The sequence below is a fragment of the Emydura macquarii genome, unplaced genomic scaffold (genome assembly GCF_026122565.2).
Source record: "Emydura macquarii macquarii isolate MOO-44397 ecotype Brisbane River unplaced genomic scaffold, CSIRO-AGI_Emac_v2 contig_2897, whole genome shotgun sequence".
Taxonomy (NCBI): domain Eukaryota; kingdom Metazoa; phylum Chordata; order Testudines; family Chelidae; genus Emydura; species Emydura macquarii.
The window spans coordinates 49,966,393-49,990,988 of record NW_027133034.1 but is presented as its reverse complement, the minus strand read 5'-3'; the positions used below and the strand labels follow the sequence as shown (position 1 = coordinate 49,990,988).

Here is a 24,596-nt window from a genome sequence, read left to right as displayed (position 1 = left end):
ATGTGGAAAAAAGGTGGAAAGCAAGCCTCAATGTTTAGCTCCCCTGCCAACTGCCCTGCATGTGTTAGTGCCTCTGCAAAGCCTTTGTCTGTATGATAATTAAGGAGGTAAGTTTTGGAGTGTCCAGCTGTGTAACTGCTTGCGAGATATCGAAGTTAGCTGCCTTAAACAGTATATCGTACCAAATTACTAGGCTGCAAAAAATTTGAAGTTCAGCATTTTACCTGCAATGGACTTTGCTTCCGTTCATGATTTCACACTGTTGCTTCCAGTGAAGTTACTGTCCTCTGCAATTGAGAGAAGGGCATCAGACTGTTCTCCAAGCTGATACTGGATTGCTTTCACTACTTCAGCTCAACTTTCCCATCTTGTTTTACTGAGTGGTTTCACTGAAAGATTTAAGCTTTTGGTATGTTCTTTAAGAACATTCCAACAGTGTGTGGAAGCTGAGAAAAATGCATATATGTTTTGAATCAGACTGAAAAACTCCACAGCCTCTGTTCAGCAATTAGCAGCATCATTTAGCACTAAGTTAAGTGAATGAGAACTGCACGGGAGGAAAAAAGCTCGTGGATTCAGATCTCATATCCTTTTTTGTATTCCACTGTTTTTACCTTTCATGTAGCACCATTGTCATAGCCCTGTCCTCTCATGCCTGCGATGTCAAGCTCCAGCTCGGAAAGTTTCTGTAGCAGTAATTCGCTCATTCCAGCTTCACTTGTATCTCTTAATTCCAGGAACTCCACAAAATGCTCTTGAATTTTCACACTGCCTGCTACATTACTACAGGTTTCATTTACTGACACACATTTAAGTATATGAGTCATTTGCTCAATTTTACTTATGTCAGATGTGCAATCCAAAATCACTGAGCAGTGTTTTGCTTGCATAAGCATTGACAGCACCGTGGTCATGGGTCTCATGTAATGTGATTCTTCTGAGAGGGTCTTTCATCACACTATCAAACATTCCCATCACTTCCACAAATTTGAGAAAATTTTCATTATTAGGCTCAAACAGTTTATCAACGTAGTGCTATGTTTTGAGTGCCCAGTACTTGTATTACAGCAATCAGTCTTTCCAACACATTTTGCCAGTGCTGTGTTTCTGCTTTAATAATGCGTTGATTTTCATTGTCAATAGCAGGGTTGGTGTTTAACCTGGTCTCAAGTTCTTTCCATTTTTTTGAATGATTCCAGGTGATCAGGTGCCTTTTTGTGTTTGCTTAAAACTGAAGACAGATTTTTCCAGTCTTGGGTATCATCCGATGCAAGCATGAGTTTTGCATTAGAAAGGAAAATTTTGCAGCAAAAGCAAAATGCTGCATTTTTACTCTTAGAGTAAACCAGCCATGGTCTCCCTACTTTTTCTCTGTTTGCCAATACTCTTGTGTAATGATTAGCAGTGAATCTTCTGCTGTTACTGTCTTTAGGAAAATTAAATCCTTTCCCTTATTCAGGTCCCTTTTGTACTAACATTTGTCTAAGTCTAGAGTCAACTTTAGGCCATTTTGCAGGATCATTTAAAACAGATGCATCTGAGCTATAACTTTGTATTGGGATTTCTCCCACAAAATTATTCATGGCATCTTCTTCAGTTACTTCTTGATTTTCTATTTCCATACCTGAATCAATTTGAGGTGAAGCTGAATTCTGTTCCAGTTTTTTGGTTGCCTTGTTGTTAGCTGAATTCTGTCCTGGTTTTTTGATTGCCTCATCATTAGCTGAATTCTGTCCTGGTTTTTCAATTACTTTGTTGTTAGCTGAATTTTCTCCTGATTTTTCTGTCTCCGCAATGCTAATGCACTGACATGATGAGGTAGTCTATGGTTGCGAGTCATATACAAATTTTAAGAGATCCTTTCAGACTCAAAATGAAAGCTTCTTTTTCTGACTTTCTTTTTCTGTACTCCAACCCTGACAATCACAGTCTTTCATCTGCCATTTTGAAATTTATCTGTTACAGAAGCACATTACACAGTGGCACAACTTGGCCGCAGCGTCATGTAGGAGGAAACAATGCTTATCCCAAGACCACGTAAACAAAAGTGAAAGACCATTGGTTGCTTTTGGAATGATGCAAAAGGAAGACATTTTTCACGTAAGTAGCTAACGGTATTCAAAAAATCTCAAAGTTCTTAATAAACTTTATTGTGACACGTGTATTTTACATGACATTACAATAGAATACAAGCAGGGGAGAATAATTAAATATATACACAATAAGATTATGCCACCCTTTACGTTTTGCCGCCCTAGGCAATTGCCTACTTCACCTATCGCTAAGGCCGGGCCTGCTCCCTTCACCACAACTGTGATGAATTATATTGGGCAGGCATGCCCAATAGAGACAAGGGTGGAAATGAAAGGCTATACTCCTGAGCAAGCCCATGCCATGGGTAGAACTATCGGTCCCCCTTTCCTCCCTGTCTCCCCCAAAACAGTCAAATTTAAATTCCTGCACACGCACCTGTAAAGGTGCTCCATGGATAGGACTGTCTAAAGCTCTGGAATGAAGACTCTGGTTGACAACTTTGCTCCTCAAGCACAATGGAACTCTCTAAAGTAAGTATAAAGCTCATCTGTACAGGAGACAGAACTTTCTTAGGGGCTAGTCTGAAACTGTGGAATGCATTCACACAGGAACTAAGGATCACTGCCTTCCATTTTAAGTGCAAGGCCTATTTCTTTGACCTTGCCTTCTCTAATATAAATACACAGCAACATATATATTAAAACACAAATGAACAAACATCCTACCAAAACAATATATTCCACTGCACACACCCCCTGGTGAGAGGATGAGAACATGTGAAAAATGTCAGTAACATTGCTTAATGTTCTGATACTACCGTGAGGTGCACAGCATGAGAATCTATGTAAAATAGAATATTTAAACTCTTCCTGCATGGGTGGATTAAGTAGAGATAATTATTTTCTTTTTACAGAGTGGGAGTTCTTTTTTGTCAGTGTTGTGTATTAATGCAGTTATTTTGTATAATTTGATTTTTGCATGTTTTTAAACTTGTTATTGTAATTACACCTGGAGTAAGTGTAAGATGACATATATTGAATACATAAAACAATAAAAAGGGGACTGGGCAGACAACATTGGTTGTGCATGCAGTGGAATTTGTGGAGAATTGACTGACATGAACCATTATTTTTCCCATTAAAATATCCTATTTGTGTGGCTGAACTGGTCTGTGTTTACCTTGGTTTCTTTAACATGTAAAATAGTTGGGATTTGATTTGATACTAGCAGAGTGTGAAATTTTTGCAGACACTTTTCACCTCATATATTCATTTAGAAATAAGGTAAGAGAATGTCTGGATTAGTCACAGATTTTGAAGCTCAAACACAGCAGACTATACCTCAAAGATATATCTGGAATTAGAGAAATAATGCTGAAAGAAAAAATTTCTAGTTGCTTCTCCACAAAAATTCCCCCAAAGCGCTTCAAAAATGACTCCAAATGTTTCTACGTACTTGCCTCAAACTGCTCACACACGATCTACAAAAGTTATTTATAGAAATTTGGAGAATAATTTCAATTACATAAAATGTGAGAAAATTGTAATATGGTTGCAGACAATTCACAAATTGAAAAAGAAGCATTATTTGTTCAATAATTGTCTCAGCTCTTTTATTATATATACTCCTGTGCATATATATTAGATATAGTTATGTATAGATATACATGTGTATGTTGTTTATATATGTTCATGTACATTTGTGTACCAATTAAACTCATCCATTTGTGTAAATTTCTAGATGCTGACAGTAAACTAACCTGAGATGAACTTTATTAATAGAATTGCAGATGACTGTATGAACAGTTTCATATTATTAATGATTGTTTCATGGATAACATAGTGAGAAAATAAAAATGCCATGCTCATATTATATAGAGCTTTAACATGATCCACTGTTGACTGACTGTGGCAGATGCTAATAAGTCATTAAATCAAAAATCTGCATCTAAATCAGCCAACGGAATACTTCTGGTGGATTCTGTCATCACCAGTACACTCATTACAAATATTGTAATTATGAATGAAAAGCCATTAGGAATAAATAAAGGAAGTTCAATTTAATATTCTCCTACATTGGTGTTTCCTGGTGTCCATGAAGTGTACTATAAATTTGGTTTTTTGGAATACAAAAAGTGGTGACAAGAAGCCTTTTAGAAAATTAGCATAATGGAGAAAATGAGTTGAGATTGGGATACAAAGTATGTGTTAGTTTAAAGAGAGAATTAAAAAGGTGCCCAAAATTAGAATTGTGATTACGAATCTGGCAAAAGCCAAATCAGGAAAGAAATATGACAAAAGGCACTGTTCTATCGGATCCAACAAATTCAGGGCCTGACAAACAAGGTCTTAGCTCAATTGACATCTGCATTTAGGTGCATGTTAATTTCCAGTTATTGGTGTAAAGAATTTATTACTAAATGGTCTATTAAAAATAATGTAACGCTCATAAAAGACACCATATCGACAGCCATGAAAGCCAAAGCTTCATATTTATTCACAACAGGTATTGTACAGCATGCAGGGAAAATTTCCCCACCCCACCTCCTTAATACGTGTCCATCTAGACACATAGATCTAGAGGCAGTAAAGTAGGGGCAAGTAAATTAGGGGCAAGGGATTGTGTTTGTGTGTGGCAGGGGAGAATCTCTCCTCTGTTAAAAGAAAGAAGGGAAGTCCCTCTCTTCTCCCTGGCTTGGTTAAGCAGAGCTCACCAGCTCGTTGGCTGGTGCAGTGAGAGCTCTTCTTCCTATTTCAATCTCTGGAGGGGATGCCAATATGGGTAAAATAGTTTAATCTCTATGCCTATATTACATTCTCTGCTGAGGCTGCCAATAAGGGCTCCAATTAATGCCATCTGTGATATTTTTGTGATGTGCACGCCTCCCCATGAGGAACTGGGCTGAGACTGCTCTTCCCTTGCCATTTCACAGAAGACACTGAATAGCTGCTGGAGACTAGTAATGTGTGGTCATTGTCAATCTACAATGTTGCCTGATATATGCTAACTAGTATATAAATATTTATCATATTAATATGTATTATCCAAACCTAAGCACCAATAACATTAAGCATAAATATTGTAACAGTGATATAGCCTAAACTGGCATATATCATAATCCTGTTCACTTATGCTAAGTATCCCATAACACCTTGCATTTGCTGAAGTAAGCATTTGGCACAAGCAGGTAGGAAACTTATTAAAATCAAGAAACATTTGTTTTATGTCTTAGTACAAGCTAGGGAAGTACCCTCACAGACCAATACCTGGAAGACTAGTAACCAAAACAAAGATAAGGAAGGAACAAAACAACAAGTTAGGGAACTGGAACAAACTAATGGGTTGGGTTTTAGTGATATGTAAAGAAATGTGCAACTTGTAAAATCATATAAATAACACCAGCTGAAATGTGTAATTTGGGGAACACAAATTCTGCTTAAGGTGAATGTAACATCGCTGCACAGGACTGCTTTTAGCACACTGGTATTGTATAGAACTTTTTTTTCTGTGCCATATTAATACACCTGGCTGACATTAAATTTTCATAATGAACCAAAGTGTGGTCAAGCAATTGACTATATAATTTATCAGCAACCATGTATCAAGACACCTTTAGGGTCTGATCCTTTGCAAACACTCACACACTTAACTTTACCTATGTAATTAGTCCCATTGATAAGTTTGCAGGAATGACACATTGAAATTGGAGCATCAATTTGGCATGACAAGCCATTCTTCTTTAAATACTGAGTTCACCTTATAGTTTAGGTCAATGGTTTAAGATTGGTAAAAATTCACTAAAGTTATGGAACTATAATTAAAGTTGACACTCCACCAACTGGCACGTACATAACTGTGAGAATAAAATGTGACATTTAAAGATTGGGTGACATCCTTAATTTTGACTCCATCAGGTTTCACCAATACTTGTCAACTTTACTTTTTACACGGCTTAACACTTCATTTTAGACCCAAACACTTTCCTCCAATGCATAAATTGATCACCATTAAAAGGTCAACATTTGACAATTACCATACTATAATACTGTATCCAAGATACCATAGTTATTCCAACTGTGGGTATATGGAACATTCATGGTATCTCAAATAATATTGCATAGTAAATGTTGACAAAGGTTGATTAGGTTAGTCAGGGCAGAGGGAGCTGTGAGGAACTTCACAGAGATCATAACAAGCTAGGTGAATGGGCAACACTATGCCAAATTAAATTCTATGTTGATAAATACAAAGTATTCACGTTCAAAGGAAAAAAAATTAAACTACTCATACCCCTTATAGGATCCTCAAGTAATTGTATCAATTCAAGAAAGGGATTTGTATGTCACTGTAGACAAAACCTCAGCTATGTATGCGCCTGTGGTCAAAAAAACTAACAAGTTGTTAGAATGCATAAGGAAAGGAATGGTGAATAATACAAAGAATATGCCTTTATATAAATCAATGGTATGGCCTCATTTGGAATACTGTGTACAGTACAATTCACCCTATCTCAAAAAAGATATTGCACAATTAGAAAGGGTTCAGAGAAGGTGATGACAATGATCAAGGGAATGGAAAAAGTCTTGTATGAAGAAAGATTGAAAAGATTTTGGTTATTTAACTTGGAATGGAGCTGAATAAGAGGGAACATGATAAAAGTCTGTAAAATAATTAATGGTATACAGATGTAGATCAGGAACTTCTATTCCTGCTGTCTCATTACAAGAACACGGTTACATTTAATTAAATTAAAAGGTGTTAAATTCCAAAACCCTCTTCACAATGTGTGATTACAGTGTAGAATTCACTGTAACAGGATGTTGTTGAAGTCAAGAGATTAAAAAAAATTGGGCATTTATATGGATATCAAGAATCTCAAGTGTATTTAATGATAACAAAAATGTTGAAAGCGATATTAAACCTGTTTAGGATTTAAGACCAGGATGTTATTTAATATGGGATGCAGATTACCCAACACCAGCCTTCTGCAGACTTCTGATACCTTCCTCTGAAGAGTCAGAGACCTAATACTGAACTAGGAGGACCACAGGTCTGATCCAAAATGACAAGCTTGTCCATTATTTTAATGGCAATCCCTGCAGGTGCTGTTAACTTCCCAATCATTACTATAGTGACCCAATCTTTTAATACACAGCTGGCAGAAATGAACTCAGCTTTGTCTCCGGCTCCCCTCCCTGCCCTATCATCTTGGGCTCATGTGGTGTACCTCTCCTTAACTGGTCTTTGTAGTACATTTGGGGTCTGTGTCCTACCTTCAAAATTAATGACACCCGTTGCCAACGCTCTTGATTTTAGAGCTAGCCTCACAGTGTTTGGTGGTAAAGCCGCAGCGCCTGGCGTAATTCAGGTTATGTGAGCCCAGCCCCCGCTTCCAGTCTTCCTGGAGGCCTAGAGGCGCTTGGGGACACAAACCCTAAAGGCTGCCAGCGCCCCAGGCAAATACAACCTCCCCTCCCCCCGTATTCTTTTGAAACGATCCTGACTTTGAAGACAAGTCCAGGCTCTTCTGGGGCCTGAGTCCTGGCTGGGGAGCCGCCGGGGCGGGCGGCGCTGAGTTTGGGGGAGGGATGGATGGGGTTCGGCCCCCCCCAATTGCCCACCACTGCCGACGGGCGGGATTAGGCCGAGGGTCGCACGCAGCACTGGAAACAGCTCCCGTCCCTCCCCCGTGCGTGTGTACAGCCTTAGCCTTAGTCTGGAGCGGCGGGTCACCAGGGAGCCGCCCCGCCACGGCCTGGCTGCGGGGGCCCCAGGCCGCGCGCGACGGCCTGGGCTGGCTGCGGTGCCCGGCGCGCGCCACGCGCACCGTGAGAGGGTCGCCGCCGCGTCATTGTCTTTGGTGGCTGCTACCCTGGTTTTCTGGAGCTACAAGCTGATCAGTTACTCGGCACTCTTAGCCCTTTGCCTGGCTCTGGGAGCTAAGAGCGACAGACAACACCGGAAACCTTAGAGCTTCGGCCGCCCGGTCGCGGTGCGGATTTCGATTAATGAGGACTTTTCCCGAGCTCGCGCGGAAGCCAGCCACTCTTTGCTGGGCGCTGCCTGCCTACGGGAGGCAGCGAGGGACAAACTCCAGCTGTCGGGCGAGCTGCCCCTCCCCAGGCGTTGGTTTCACTCCGGGCCGGCTGGGCTCCAGATGCTGCGATGGCTGATGGGAGGCGGCCGGGAGCCGCAGGGACTCTCCGAGGTAAAGCAGCTGCCTTGGTGGCCCCCTGGCTCTGGGAGGAGGGAGTCGGGACCTGGTGAACTAAAGAACGAGATAGGTAGGAGAGGGGGAGGGGCTAACGAGGATGGGGGCGGGGTCAGGAGCAGGTAGGGCCCAGTGGGAAGGGGCAAACTGCGCAGGGAGAGGGTGAGTGGGGAGGGGCAGGTTCAGGCCACTGGGGGCAGCCTTTCCCCTCTCATCAATAACTGCAGTGCCTGCCTAGGCACACAAAGCCACTGACTGCAGTGATATCTGCCTGAGTTTACATAGAGACTGAAACAATAACTGAGGGGTCTGAAGTGCTACACTCATCCCACTGGGCATGTTGACTCATCATTTAAAGGTCAACAGTGTAAATCAACCCTGTTGTGGCACTATGAGTGGGTAGCAGTTGGAAGAGAGCTACCCTTTGTTTTTCTCCAATCCAATCAAGAAAGAATCGAGTCTTAGGAGCCCGGCAGAGCATGCAATCCTCAGTAAAGCGAGTTTGGGGGCAAAACCAAGCCTGAGGAACCCAGCAGAGCCTGTGAGTGTAGCAAAACATCACCGCGGCAGGTATCAAATCCACTCTTGAATCACAATTGCTCAACGATGGATTTACTGACTCCGAATTGATTCCCAGATGACCGGTAGCAGTCTGGTGTTGCTTCCTTCCACAGAGCAATGGCCACTCTTCTCCACTGTCAGAGCTGGTCTCAAGCGAGTATTCATGCATTTCAGGGCTGGGGAGAGTTCTCCGCAAAGTTCAAAGAAAGTGGCCTTTTGCATTCAAAAGTTCTGCAGCCACTGCTCATCATCCCACACTTTCATAACGATGCAATCCCACCAGTCACTGCTTGTTTCCAGGGACCAGAAGCGACGCTACACCAACTGCAGATGATGCGTGACAGTCTGCAGCAAACGGGAATTGTTTCATTCTATGGCTTGTAGCAAGGCGGCCTCTGTAACATCGCAATTTTCAGCTCTGTGGCTTCTGTCTTGCCCCTGAAAATACTGCAGAATAAGTTGCAAGGTGTTTGTGATGCTCACAATAATAGTGCAGAGCTGAGTAGGCTCCATTCCTCTCAGGCAATGGCGTGTGCGCAGCAGAGAGTGGAGGGTTTGAAAAAATGGTGCAAAAAGGAGATCATCTGTTTGTTTTGGACTGGGGCAAGAAGTGGGGGGTGGAGTATGTTGCATCATGGGAGGATGACAACCTTCCCAAAAGCCTCTGCGGCTAGTTGCATCGTGGGATAGCTACCCGCAGTGCACTGCTTTGATTGTTGACCCAAGCACGGCTAATGGGGATGCAATTCCCCGACGCAATGAACGTGGTGTGATCAGGCTCCTCCGACTTCTAAAATTTGGTGTGTGAAAGTCGATTTAAAATAAATCAGCTTCACTCCACAGTGTAGATATAATATGAGTTGCCACCAGATTTCAAGGCATCTAGCAATGATATCTGATAAAACAAGAATTGCACAGTAATGAGTTGTTCCAAAAATGATGGAAGCTTGAAACACAAAATTGCAATATTGAAGCAAGCCAATGGCTCATAGTATTTTATACTGAATACTGAAAAGTTATAGAACTGCCATCTAGTGATGCAATAGTGTGCTATGGAGAAAGCATCTTGCTGATCCTGGTTGGTGGTCAGCTTATTCCATGAACATTAGTGATAGCCCTTTTAATTAGCCCAGATGGTGTAACTGCCAATGCTATTCTTTTACAAATTGAGCCATTTTTTTAACCTTACTAAGCCCTTGGCCTCAATGTCTATAAGGTTATAAGGTACCAAAGGATAACATGTATTATATGTCTGAACAACATTTCTTCTGGTTTGTTTTAAACTTGTCTTTGTATCAGATTTTAAAATGAAATTTTTGGTAAGAGGGGACCTCATATAGGGTTTACAGACCTCACAGGAAGAATGCAGTTTAATGAGACGTTTAAAGGCATAGTTTATTGGGACAGCAAGAGGATTCCAGACAATAACTGTTAACCAATTGCTTTCTTTAGTTATTTAACACCATGGCCAAAAATAACAAGGGGCTGTTGCTTATTATGGTATTTTTTTAACCAGTTTAAATGTTGCTCTATAACTCAAAGTACATTCTTTAAAAATCAACATACCTTAAATAAATATGAGGCAATCCCTTGTTATAATTTCCAATAAGGGAACTGATAGTCCTAAACACAAATTTACCATAATTAAGTTTTACTTACATTCACAAATAAATCATATATACACAATGGTAGATATAGCTGAAGACTTAATTAAAAATGAATTATATATATATACAAATTGAAGTATTCATGACTGATTTCTTTTGATGGATTTTTAGAAATCATCTGTGCAGAGCTTAGGTGAAGAACAAATACAGAATCCCTACACTGAGCTCCTTGTACTAAAAGGTCATCATGATATAGTGAGATTTCTAGTACAAATAGATGATTGCAGGTAAGAGGTTATTTTTCTAGTTATTGTATTGCATTCTAAGGAATGTATAAGTGGCAATATGATTAAAATATTTCTTAATTTTCATATGTAATTTCTGGCAGAAAAAAATTCAGATAATTTAGATCTAAAATTAATTAAAATATTTTCAGTAAAGCATTAAATTCCAGTGCAATCACTTTTTGCTTTGAATATAAATTCCGCTGCAACTTTTGCATTTCAAACATTCAGGTCTTGGGATCTGCTCCCATAAATGCCACATACTTCCTTTTTGACCTTAATCTGTCTGTAAAATGGAACTAGTACTTCCCTATTTCAGTGGGTGTTGTGTGATTTGTTAATCACACAAAGATCCTTGGATTGCCTTTATCATTATTGCTGCCCCTTTCTGTACCTTTTCCAATTCTCCAGTATCCTTTTTGTAATCTAGTACCCCAAACTGTGTACAGTACTTTCTGACATCTCTAAGATGTCTAAAATGAATTACTTTCCTTTGTTATTATACCCTTCCTATCTCCCAGGCATCACAATCTCTTCCTTCTCCAACTATATTAGTCTCTTGGGAAGTCTTCCATATCTCCCATTTTTAGTATTGCCTAAAAATCCATCTATTTCTCACTATACCCACTGTTAAAACTCTGGTGCATAGACATTCAGCCTTGGTTACTGCAAGGATCACTTCCTTTCTGGCTTCCCAGATTCTCACCTTTTCACTCTTATCTGTCTATTGAAAATGCTGCTGCCAAAGTAGTCTCACACTGCTCTGACCATTGTCATGTTTTACCTGGCAAACTGTCACTGGCTTCCTTTTTCAGTACTTCATATTCTAGCTCCACAAGGAGCTAGAAGCCTCTCTCAAAGTCCTATATAACCTCATCATCCTGTGTCACCTCTGATTTCTTCTTGCTTCTCTTCTCAATTCCCTCTGTATCTCCCAATTCCTACTATTCCCTTTGTTTCCTTTTCCCATTCTCAGCTTTGCACCTTCATTCATGTACTCCCTAACACTTTCCATTATAAGCCCAGTTCTAATTTACTTATGACTACTCTAACTGTTTGGGGTAGAGTTTGGGCTCTGGGAAGGGAGTGTCATCTAATGGTTAGAACAACATTTACAGACCAGAGAAGCAAGCACACTGACTTGGCCTGGTCATTCTGAAAGCAGTGTGGGTGTGTGAATGAGATTTGGCACTGTCGCTTTGGAGACCTGGCTTCTTTTCCCAGCTTTGCCTGAAGTGACCTTGTACAGTCTCAGTTAAATTTGTGCAACAGGGGAATAATACATGACTACCTTCTAGGGTAGAGCTTTGAAGCCTTGCTCAATCATAAGGGTTGTAAAGTACCTCGAGATATAAAATAGCAGGCAGCAGAGGTGGGATTTCAACTCCTGGCCTAGTCTCTCATCTCAGTGCACTCTCCTCAAAGGTAGAGATCCTTTGTTGGGGGAGACTCTTCCCCTCCTACTGTTGATCAGGCAGCTGCATTCATCCAAATGTGGAACTCCCACAATCTCTTGTGCTTGAGAGGTTTCACAGAATTAACAGTTTTGAAAATATTTACAAATGGGACCATAGAAACTTCTTTAGGTCCAGAGGATATACTTTTAAAATTGTTTCAGTATGTTATATAGCTGTTATAGATAACATGCGTGTATTTCCTTATAAGTGATTTTTCTAAGTAGCATTAAAAGAAGCCACAAAGATTCAAATAAAATCATAAGGTTGTTTTCTGAAGATTTGGGTAGTCATTACAACAATTTCAGACTAGTTAGTTTTAATAACATTTCTTCACAGTACATCTTTTCAGATTATGTACACTGTATAGATCTCAATCTTTAAAAATCTGGTTTTATAGTGGAAATGCTGTAGCATTCTGAGGCAGAGCAAGAGGCACCTGCTGATGCTAACAAATCCTCTATCAATTCAGGAAAGGACTATCTTCATTGCACTGTATCAAACACATAGCTGGTACTAAACAAATAACAATAAATGTAAAAACAGACTCTGAATAGTAAGTTTGGGGATAGGAAAACAAATCAGATATGGATAAGAAATAAGTTACATTAATGTCTTACAGGTGTTTAATATTCTGAGAGTTTGAGCTGTTTATAATAGATTGCGTCACAGGATAGTAATTTCTCGTTTTTTATTTAGCATGAATATAGTAGTTGCATTGTTAAACAGCTAATATTTTTTCACCTGATTTTTTCAATAAAATGAGTATCGTTACTGATCTTCTAAAATGTTTTTATTTAGTTTTTGTAGCTATCCCACTGTAGGTTTTTTGTTAACTGTTGTAAGCCAGGCTTCACGCTTCAGGTCTTTAGATAATATCATCTTATTGAGAATTTTGCAGAAGGATCTTCTTGTTTTCTTGGTGCCTCGGCTAAAACCAGTGAGTGGAAAATTTTCTCAGATTGGTTTTTGAAGATACTAAATAAATCTTGTATCAACCTAACAGACAGCTGTTTTTTTCTTCGTTGCTTTCTTATTTTTTGAACATGAAGTGAGGGTCAGATTGATTGGAAGATCACTAAAGAAGGCTAAGCCTCTGCAAGAGTCTTCCAGAAAATGGACTGATATAAAATTGCATGTAATACCCTAGCATTTGACATATTAAACTAAACCGAGTTCATAACACATTTTAAGAATAGCTTTCTTTGTTGCTCATTTGACCATTCCTTGCTCCTCCAGGAAGCAGACAAGGTTATAGAGGATGGTGATCATGACTGGAAAAGCATCAGGTGACCCATGAAACTCCAGCTTGGTGAACAAAATGTAGCTGTGGGATGGTTGGTTTTATAGTACATCTTTATATTTAAAAAGAAATCCTTAAAAAACAACCAACCACCACCCTGTACATCATATACTTGATGAATTACACATGCCTTCTCCTTCCAAGGTCAGGTTTCTTTTCAGATCTTTGCTCAAGTGTCAATGTGCAATCTTTGATTGAAGGATAGGATTCCACATTTAAAAGTTGTCATGTCCAAAGTGTGAGTGGCTGACTATTGTATTCATTTTTGACCACCCCATCTCAAACAAGATATAGCAGAAATAGAAGATACCCACAGGTATGGAAAGACTTCCAAGTGAGGGGAGACTGAAAAAATTAAGTCTGTTCAGTTAAGACAGGAGATGAAGAGGAGACTTGAAAGAAGTATATAAAACGATAGTAAGGAAAAGGTGTTAGACAATCTAGGCCTAATGTACAAGAACAAGAAAATATCACTAAGTTCAAAAGGCAACAGTGAATTACCTTGTGGCAATGAGGTCTCTGTGGCAGGATATGATAATGGCTAAGAACTGAGAGAGTTATATGGATAATTAGGATAAAAATTTAGGAGAAATATAACCTTCCTCCTTTAGAGCATAAGCCAACCACTAGTGGCTGGCATTAGGAAGAGACTTCTTTTATGGGTAGGTTATTCCCTATTTGTCCATTATGGGGTTTTTTTGTACTTTGTTCTGAAACATCTGATACAGGAGGCCATCATCAGACACAGGAGACCAGACTAAATGATGAATTTTCCTGTGAAATTGGCAGGTGAATCTGCAGTCTGTACTCAGCCTAATTTTTAAAAAAAATTGAGTGCATATTGAAGATCCCAGATTGATAGCACTGGAGTTTTATCAACACAATAGTTGCAACATATACAGCATCAGTGCAGTATTTCTTGTATTATCCTATCAATGGGTTTCAACTCTGACCTTGAGCAACACATCTATCGGTAAGAAATGTTCATTTTCCATGCTCAGCCAACCTTTGGAGTGTCTGAGGGTAGAATGACCCTTAAGGGACTGATCTAGCTGGGATAAATCAGAGCAGTCCTGCCCTGGCTGCATCCAGGATCAGACTGTGGGGGATGGCGGATATAAATGTTCCCCGGCCTGGGCCCTCCCTTGCTGTCAGTCTCTGAGGGAGGCCACACCTCCCAGCTGATATATCCTGCGGGGAGGCTTAAACTAGAGGGGGCAGGGGGAAGTTAGCAGTTCTGTGCCTCTTTGGCCTAGCTCAGCAATCCCACAGCCCTGGGCCCCAACCCTCAGGTGGGGTGATCAAGCAGTCTGTGGCCCAGGCCTTCAGTCAGGGCCGGGCAGGCCAAGTAAATAGTTTCTACCCCAAGACAGAGTGAGCACACAGTCTATAGGCCAGGCCCTCGGGCAGGGCAGGCAATGTAAATAGCCTATAGCCCTAGATGGGGTGAGCAAACAGTCTGAGCCCCAGGCCCTCAGGGAGGGCAATCACCCCAAGGTTGGGGTGAGAAGGGGACGCAGGCCCAACTGACTCCACCGCATCCCAGCCCATGGCCCTGACAGTGGGGGGTGTCCCGCCCCTGAGTCAGCGGGGCTCCAGCCAAAACTCGCTGACTTCGCTGCAGGCCACAACACACCCAGACTATTGTCTGGCTTCTCTAGGGCTCCTTCCTTCCCCCCTTTCCCTGGAGTAGTTGGCTCTCGAGTCATCCTCAGTCTCTTCAAGGTACTCAGCTAGGGGCAGGTTCCACAGCCTGTCGAGGGGCGTCAGGTCCGGCAGATCCTTGAGGTTGCCAGCAGATGGCAGCTCCTCTAGGTTGCAGGGCCCAGAGATCTCCTCTAGTTCACGGAGTATGTAGCTCTGGCAATTCCTCCAGGTTGCAGGGCTCAGGCAACTCCGGCAGGTCCTTGGGGCTCCAGCCGGTTGGCAGCCTCTCCTCAGGGCAGCGGTCAGGCTCAGGTCCAACACCAAGGGAGAGATGTCTTTCTCCCTCAGCCACCCTCTCCCAACTGAGCTGGAAGGCCTGCCCTTTATACTTCCCCTTCCTGTCCCGCCTCTCTGCTTCCAGTCAGGTGGGAATGGACTTTCAGGTTCCACCCCCCAGAGGGCATCCCTCACTGTCTGTGTCTGAGGGAGGCCACACCTCCCAGCCTCTACAGGAAGTTGGAGAGGTGACATAATGCCACCTCTATGCTGAGCAGAGTTCTGGCACACTTGAGTGTCCAGCTCCAAATGGTGAAAAGTTCTGCATTACATTATTAAACACCTCCACCATGCAATCTTTACTTAGTCTACAGTTTGGAGATTTGGACAATATGTAATGATTTCTCAAATTAAGACTAGAAGAAATACAAACATCTTCTACATTTGCAGTCTTTTTTTACAGGGTGGGTGGGAGGATTAATTTCAAATGTCTCAATAATTGATATACAGATGTGAAGGAAGTGCAAAATATGAAGGCCTGCATTCCTTCCTCTGACTATCACTTTTCCTAGCTCCATATTAAAAACTTTGGAGAAGAGGTTGTATTTTTAGATTAATTTTTTTAGACAGAGAGCTTCCCGTCCAATTAATGGGCAAAAGTATTTGAAAATGTCTCTCTCAAATACTTATGTACTTCACAGGAATGGTGTGAGGTCTAATAAATATTCATACAGTGTTTTTAATGCAGTGCTATATAAGAAAGGCCTATTTTCATCACTCCACAAATTAAGCTATTCTTATACTCGTGTTCACCCCTATACACACCCTATATCCAACAGTTTATTACTGTCATTCCTTTTTTCCCCTTCATCTTTCACTTCTGTCACCTTATAGCTTTTTTACTCTTTGAGAGGACATCTGCAGCCATCTTTTCTCTTCTCCCCCCACTTCCTCCTCTTCCACCTACCACCTTCAGAGACTTTGAATCTTCTGATTGTCTACACTTGAATTTGCAATCATGTTAGTTAAGATGACTAAAAGTTGCAGTATAAACACTACATAAACATTTGTTTGAGCTCAGAAATATTTGTTGCTTAGATGTGTTTAATCCTAGGCTGCACCCTAGAACAACTAAAAATTCAAGGGTAGCTGTATCCCCAGTCAAGAGCAGATGTCTTCAGATCATATAATTTCTGTTCTTTCAGTCAGCCAGAGGTGGCCACTTTCCTTAAAACGGAGGGTGCATCTATTCTAGGAAAATAAACTCCAGCAATAGTGCAGCTGCACTGATAGTAATCTGTTGGTGTAGACAGGTCTTATGCATGTTTACTGAGTCACTCTCCAGGTAAGGAAACAGGTCAAATTTAGTTGGGTTTAGGTAACATGAGCTAGCTAAAAAAGAACCAAAACAACTGCTTTTTCCTCATGTAGATGCAGAGTAACGCCTTTAGCTAGATTTCAGCTGGTGTTATGTACAGGAGTACATATACAATCTCCTTGAGATTTCTCCTGTAAAGACAGTTAAAAAAATGTGACATAAGATTCCTGCACTTCTGGCTTGAATTACCACCATGATGTGCTGCTTTGTAACTTGTTATATATAATGCTCTCTAAATTACTTGATTAGATAAGAAAGCTAATAGACTATGATCTGGCTTTATTCGAAATAACACCCTTCCTCCCCCTGCGCTTCCCTCCTCCCCATATTAAACAGTAAGACCGGATTCTGTAGTACAGGCTACTATTTGGAATAGTGACAAAATACTTAGAACACATTCATATTCTCATTCTTGAGAATATTCTAAAGTGTGTAATGTGGGAAAGTTTTCACTTTTTGTTTATTGATAGTCAACGATTTCTAAGTAGTATTTGGGGCTTGGAGGTACCTTTTTATGCTTCAGATTACTTAGTAAAATCAAAGTGTGATTTCTCTTCTTATAAATCAAATAATTTACTCTGTTTAAGTAGCGATTATTGGTGCATAGTGTTACCTGCACACTAGAGCACCCCTCCTTTACCCACTCTGTAGGGTTCAAGGCATAATGCAGTTAAGGCACTCCCACCCTTTCCCAATCCGTTGGGGTCTGGGGGAAAGGCACCTGCCCTTACCCAATTCACACTAGGGCTCAGGATCACCCATTCCTAGTCCGTAGAGCTCCGGGTATAATCTGGTTAATTGAAGTACCCACCCTTTCCCAATTCATAGGGCTCCGGGTGTAATTCTTTGCTGGTTTGCAGGATCTTTTACTAGTCAAGTAGCCTTACACTGTAATATCCTGATTCTCTATTTATTAACAGTTACCAAAACAGAATACACACGCTAAGCATACAATGCTCACCACTTCTAATAAAGCAGACAGACTTCTCCTGGTGGCCAGTTAAGATTAGATCATCTGGGGATTCCAGTTTCTGCACAGTATGGTTGGCAAGATGTTGCAGTCTGGCAGCTCTAATCTTTTTGAGCTGTGTCCTGGAGTTAGGTTCCAGAGAACTTCCTTTTGGACCTCAGTTTATATAGTGAAACTTGAGTCCTTTTTAGCTGTACCTTAACCAATCATTTTAAACTAAAGTACTACAAAACACCAATCCTAGCCCATTACGAAACAGTTATTTAACCAATCATATCCCACCACCTTAATTGATTTAAATAGTACACAGTTATGCAACAGAGAGAAACAATCAAAGAATCAGACAGAAATCTTTCAGCTAAACAATAGAGAAATGGGTACCATAAAGAAAACAATAAGAAGTGTAGATTTTACAACTACAATTGTTAAGTGATTCCTTTCCAGACAGAATGCTATCCAAAACAAAGTTTTCTTTAAGCATCTTAATATCTGTTTCTTTATCTGGTGGTGGTAGGTACTATTAGTACAGTATCACCTTCTTAACAGCCTGATAATACATTGTCTTGAAGTAGTTTCAGGAATGTGAAGATGTGACTGCTACTTAGCTTATGGATGCTGTCTCTCCTGATGTGGCTGCTACTGCTTAGCCCAAGAACAAGGCCTAAGCTTAGCCAAAAAAACAAGGCGTCAGACCTTAAAATAGCATTATACTGGAAATCTATTTATCATTGTCATTATAGATTTTGTTTTCTTTGTTCTTTACCAGATTTGCATCTGCAGGAGATGATGGAATTATATTTCTGTGGAATGCTCAGGTTAGTTTAGTTTTTGAATGGATTATGTATCATAATAAGGATGTGGATAGGGCTGGGAGTTTGGGGAGAGGCAATGAGGTTAGGGGGCTGATTTTGCTCTTGAACTGACATAAATCAAGAATCAGTCCATTGAAATTTAGTAGAGCTGTGTATAGCACAATGTAAAATTGGTGCAAGTGCAAAATCTGTCCAAGAGTCTTAGCACAGTGCAAATAAAAGTCGAGTTTAATAGACACATCTAATAGAACAACAACAACAAAAAACAATTCAAGGATTGTTCCGCTTCAGAAAAGAAGGATGTGAAACTGAGTGTCTGAAAAGAAGTAAAAATGTGTATGAAAATATTCAGTGAAAGATAGTATTGAAAGCAAAGTTAAAATGTTTTCAATAGTTGCTAAGATGTTGATTGCTGAACAGCAGACAACTTGGTGGGGCCCCAGTCCTGCAAAGACTGCAATAGGGTTACTCACCATGTATAAACTTAAGCACATGAGCAAAGATTTGCACAATTGGGGCTTACCATAGGAACTAATTCGACAGATATGACACTGAAGTCAATGAGAGAAAATGAGCTCTTAGGTGCTTGCTATGATACAGGTCTCATTCTAGATTTTAAAAAACTATTTTGTTGAATAGTAACACTTGTCACAGGAATACTGCATTTTAGAGGTGGTACTTCCAATAATAATGTACATGCTGTTTTCTCCCTATCTATACCTTCATATTTTGTATAATATTTTAGATATCTTGGAGGTTACCTCTTAGCATTGCTTAAGAGAATGCTTTGTAAGTAGCTTAGATATTAAATAGATAGACTGAAAGACAGATCTGGTGTACTTTCTAAAGTATGAACGTTAAACTCTTTAAGTGAGGCAGAGATAAATTTCAGAGACTAAACTTTTTATGAAGCCCTTGAAAAAAAATTATACATAACATGTACATGACAGTATAATTTAAAATATGGACAGAGGAACTTGCAACTTTCCTTCCTTCTCTTCTGAACAGTTTTAGTAAGCATTTCATTTGTTATGGAAGACATTACATAACCCTCTAATGTGAAACTGAAAGTTGTGTGTGTGAGAATCAATATTCAAGTAATGTAAAAATGCACACTCAACGCATTTATGGATGTAAAACGTCTGGGTGTCCAACTTTGGAGTTTTACTTTTCTACTTCTGCATGCTTATTATATGCTTGAAGTGACTTGCATTTAATAAATGTCAAAATATCATATTTCATGTTATTTCACAAGTGTAAGGAAGTGTACAATTTCAGCTGTCTCTGCATCTCTAGTTAACTCTCATGCTAGGTAGTTAAGCTAACATGGTCCCATGTTAGGATCATAGACAACAGAGAACATACATCCTATATGAAACTCAGTATTGCAACAGCCAGGTACTTTTATTAATAAAGGTAGTTTCAAGTATGTCAAATGGTTTTATTTAAAAAAAAAAATTCAGATAGTGTTTTGCCAGCAAATGAGAAATAAGGTGATATCAATAGACTATAATGAAGTAAATTGGCTAACATTTAAGCTAAAAATGAAACCATTCAAATACATAAGAAATTCTGAAATAGTCATTTTAAAAACAGATGTTCAAGTGTTCCCATTTATTAAATGTATAGGTCTTTAATAGTATTTCCTTATATTCATAATAACAAGTTTATTTAGGTGTAATACATCTTGGGGTAATATTTTCAGTAGCATTTAAGTGATTTAGAAGTTTGTCCCCATTTTCAAAAGTCACTTAGGCACCTAGGGATTTAGGTGATTTTGAAAATTTTACCCTTAATCAATTTGCTGCATTTTTTTTTTCCAGAATGGAGAAAAGTTATTTGAGCTACATGGACACACGCACAAAATTACAGCTATTGCAGCATTTCCTTCATCTGGTGCTTGTGAAGAAAAAAATCATTTGATCTTAACAGCATCTGCTGATAGGACAGTTATTGTATCCTTAAATCTTAGGAAGATTCAACTGGTTTTAAAGGGAACAGGGAGCCAGGCAGCAGAGTGGGTGGTGATTGTTTATATTGTAGTAGGCCCCAAAGGCCCTAGTCAAGACTGGGGCTCTATTGTGCTAGCCTCTGTTCAAATACACAAGTAGACATGGTCCCTAAAAATACCACAAAAATATGAATGAATATATAACAAATGGATGTTGTTGCATCATTTCAGAGGGTCCAAATTTTGAAAAGTAGGTCAGTGTTTAGAAACGTGTGTGTCTACATTTTTATTTCTCAAACTCAGTCATATAATGATAAAAAGGGTCATAAGATTCTTCTCTGTTCAGTTTGTTTCCTTAATGAATGAATTCAGGTTTGGGATTGCAATAGTGGCAGGCAAGTTCAGAAAGTGTCATGCTTCCATTCCACTGTAAAGGTAAAGAAAAACTCCAAGTGTGTTTTAGGCTTGTGTATAAATAGTACACCGGTAGTGAAAGCTAGTGAGACATGGGAAGACAGAATATTTTAAAATGAATAACCTACTTGAGTTAGCTAGGAACACTGAATTCAAAGGTAGCGGAGTGATTGAGATCTAGGCACTGAAAATAAAAGCTTTAATAAAAGGAAGGCGCTGGTAGCAACTACTTTACTTAGGCTGCTTAACATTTTCCATTATAAATGATTGTCACTTTTTTTTTTTTTTTTTGGGAGATGTTCTAACACCACAGTTGTTTGCACCAGGTCCCTGCCCAGTTTCATAGACAACACCTTTGGGCTGGAATTATGCCTTTTGTTTGTCCTTTGAAATTCTGTTCAGGTTTGGCTCAGTTATAAGCTGTTTAAAATTGCCATTTCCCTTTTCCCCACTTGTGTTCCTCACGAAAATTTTGACATAACATGAACATTCAAAAGAGATTCATGAGGGTGGAGTGTAAAAATCATTTTGCCCCAGGAGATCTTGCTGCTCCACAGCCACCAGGAGTGGATACTTCCACCATGACTGACATCCCTGAGATCCCAGTCAGGACCCAAGTATGGTATTCCAGCCAACTATGCGATTATAGATGTACTGTGGTTGGATAGCGGGGAGCAGGGCAGGGCCAAAAATGACAACCTGAGAATCTACCGAGCCATATGGAGTGGCAAGCTGCTTTATTAGTTATATTCTTATTTAAGTTCAGTAAGCAACAATGTTATCTGTCCCTTCTCAGTTACCATTAATGGGGGGGAAGGGGGGAAATCTATGGCGACCTATAATAAAACTGAGAAAGGAGCTGAAAGTCCCAGGGGTATAAAGTACTGTCATAGTAGCTGTTTGCTCATGACTAAGCCTTTGTAAACTCTTTTTTAGGTCCTTAATATCTCAGAGAGATAACATGAAAGAGAAAAGGTTTGTAAGAGGTATAGTCATGAAGAAATAGCTACTATGGTAACACTTTCAGTGACATCCTGGCTCCATTGAAGTCAATGGGAGTTTTGCCATTGACTCCATTGGGGAGTAGGATTTCACTCTTTATGTCTGGCTTTCAGCACCTTCAGTGGGATCTTTGGATGCTGCACACCTCTGAAAAGCAGGCTCTACAGTCTTGTTAGTAAAAATGGTGAGGTTTTGAGAGTGAATTCTGTATTCTGCAGGAAAGAGTTTAATGTATTTTATAGTCCTGCAGTTCTACCTAGCTAAAGCTGATAGTCATTTCACTGAAAAATTCCCCAAAGAACTTCTGTAAGGGTCATATATCTGATTTTGTTCTGCAGTGTTTGACAGTTCTTCAAAGACTGGATGTATGGTTGTCTGGAGGGAGTGATCTATGTGTTTGGAACAGAAAATTAGATCTCTTGTGTAAGACCAGTCATCTTACTGATGCAGGTAAAAATGGAAATGACTCATTATAGCAGATAAAGTGTAAGTAAAATGGATTTGTATTAATGATGCAAAACGAAACCTGGCAAATTCTCTTTAATTCTAAAGATAACATATATTAAAGCTGCCCTCTGTTTAATTTTAAAAATGTCAACTTAATCATTTCAGAATTAAGGATTCATAGCACAGGAGGTTATAAGTATTTTAGAATATGTCAAATATCAATAACTGTACATTAACTTTGACTTGCTGACTAGATCCTCAGCTTGTGATTTATACATATTCCCTTGCAGAGGGCCAGATCCACAGCCTACTGATTTATACCTTGTGAGGGAACTAGACTTTTTGTAAGTACATAGGACCAAGGGTTTTAAATACAAGATTCAGTCCCTTGTATAAAACAAAAGGAAATGTAAATATAATCTAATATGAACTTAGAAACTCATACTGCTCTGAACTATTTATTATTAAACCAGTATATTGTTAAAATATCATCTAAATGTGTTAGAAATATTGCTCCATGTTATTTTTTTTATGCTTTTACGAAGGCAGCTAGAACACTGAACAAAATTTTGCAGTTCACAGCTGGAGCCAAAATTGCTACATGTAGCTGTCATAAAATAGAGAACAGAGATATTTTAGCCATATATACACACAGGAGGATTACACAGATTCACAATTTAACCTCCTACCTCAAAGTTTTAATATTCATGTATTTTCTGGATTCTGAAGCATAACTCTTAACTCTACCTCAATATGAGGTAAGCCACTCATTTCAGACCCAATTTTACTTCCATCCCTCGCAATCTGCTTTTATTCTACTATATATTCCTGGAAGGGAAATATTGGAAAACTTTGTACACGTTAAAGAGAAGAATTGTACAACATTTAATTGCTCTGAACCTTACTTTGTCTTTTTCACTGAGTACAGAGCTAGTTATGTTGTACCAGCACTTACGAGAACTCCCTTCTGGCTTGGAATTCATTGTCCTAGCTACAATTCAAATGGATAGGATGACATGAAACCTATCCCAGAAATCTTGGGGTGAAATCCTGGCCCCCTTTAAAGTCAATGATTTCACCCTTAGAGTCTTGTTGAAGAAGGATATGAGGGGCATATGGGGATGCAATTAACTATGCACAATTTTAATATGTATTACATTTTTAATACTTTGTAATTTTTCATAAGAAATGTATGCCTGTACCCAGTTGCCCCTTGACCTCTTTCATGTAGAAGGCACAAAAGAAGTGCTGTTTGTGGAGGGGTTTGAAGAAGGAGGAAGCAATGGTCAGAGCAATTTGGGATGGGCATTCATGCATAAGTGACAGCATGGAAGAAGACGAGAAGCAGTGGGAGATGAGGAGATCAAGGCTGGCATCAGTGGCAGAGCATAGCAGAGGGTCTTGAAAGTGAGGGCAAAGATTTTTGAATGTGATGTGGTGGGAAAAAGGAAGCCAGTGAAGGGATTTAGAGGAGGAGAGGTAGGGCCAGGAAGATGGGCAAGGAAGATGATCAAAGCAGGTGTGTGTGGGAGAGGCGGGGATGGAAGCCAGATAGGAGAGATGTAGTAGTAATTGATAGATGAGGACTTGCCTATGGATTTTAGATAGAAACAGAATATCTGATTTTAGAAATACTGTGGAGGAAGAAGAAGCAACATTTGGACACAGCCTTGGCTATTTGGGTCAAGGGCAAGTAAGGCTTAGTTAATGACTCCCAGGTTATGGGCCTGAGTGGGAGGATGCTGATGTTGTTGATGGTGACACAAAAAGCAGGGAGTGGGAAGGGCTTGGGAGGAAGGAGTAGGTGTAATTTTAGCTATGTTAAATTCAAGTTAATAGTAAAACATCCAAGAGACCATGTCTGAGGGACAGGCCAAGATGTGATGGAGGTAGAGGGAGACAGCTGAGAAGGGAGAAGGCAGATTTGAGAGTCCTCATCATAAAGATGGTAGTGAAACCATATAAGGTAAGAGAATATCCAAGGAAATGGTATAGGAGGAGTGTGACACATTTGGGACCTTGAGAGTTGAGAGCTATGTTCTGAAGCAGCAATATCTGTAAATATAGTACAGATACTCATTTTCCTCAGTGTATCTCAAATATATTGCAATTATAACCATTACATTTTTAAACATTGCCTTAGTGACAAAGATAGGTTTAGTTTTTATACAAGCAATGTCACCTATCCTAATGCATGAGCTGGTCTGCCTTTGTTTTATCACACAATTCAAAATCTATGAGTTGG

The 24,596-nt window shown here is 39.8% G+C and overlaps 1 protein-coding gene across 2 annotated transcripts in view; it reads left to right on the top strand.

Moving 5' to 3' along the window:
* The first annotated feature begins 7,254 nt into the window (after nt 1–7,254).
* WDR41 (WD repeat domain 41) overlaps nt 7,255–24,596 on the top strand; it is a 33,178-nt gene continuing 15,836 nt past the window's right edge. The window contains exons 1-6 of one of the 2 annotated variants that reach the window (XM_067569179.1): nt 7,255–8,242; nt 10,585–10,700; nt 18,492–18,540; nt 20,361–20,492; nt 20,861–20,923; nt 22,243–22,354. In XM_067569179.1, coding sequence (XP_067425280.1) covers nt 8,192–8,242; nt 10,585–10,700; nt 18,492–18,540; nt 20,361–20,492; nt 20,861–20,923; nt 22,243–22,354 — 523 coding nt within the window. In that variant the 5' untranslated portion in view covers nt 7,255–8,191. The remainder of the gene's footprint in view (nt 8,243–10,584; nt 10,701–18,491; nt 18,541–20,360; nt 20,493–20,860; nt 20,924–22,242; nt 22,355–24,596) is intronic. The other variant, XM_067569178.1, reaches the window with a different exon arrangement.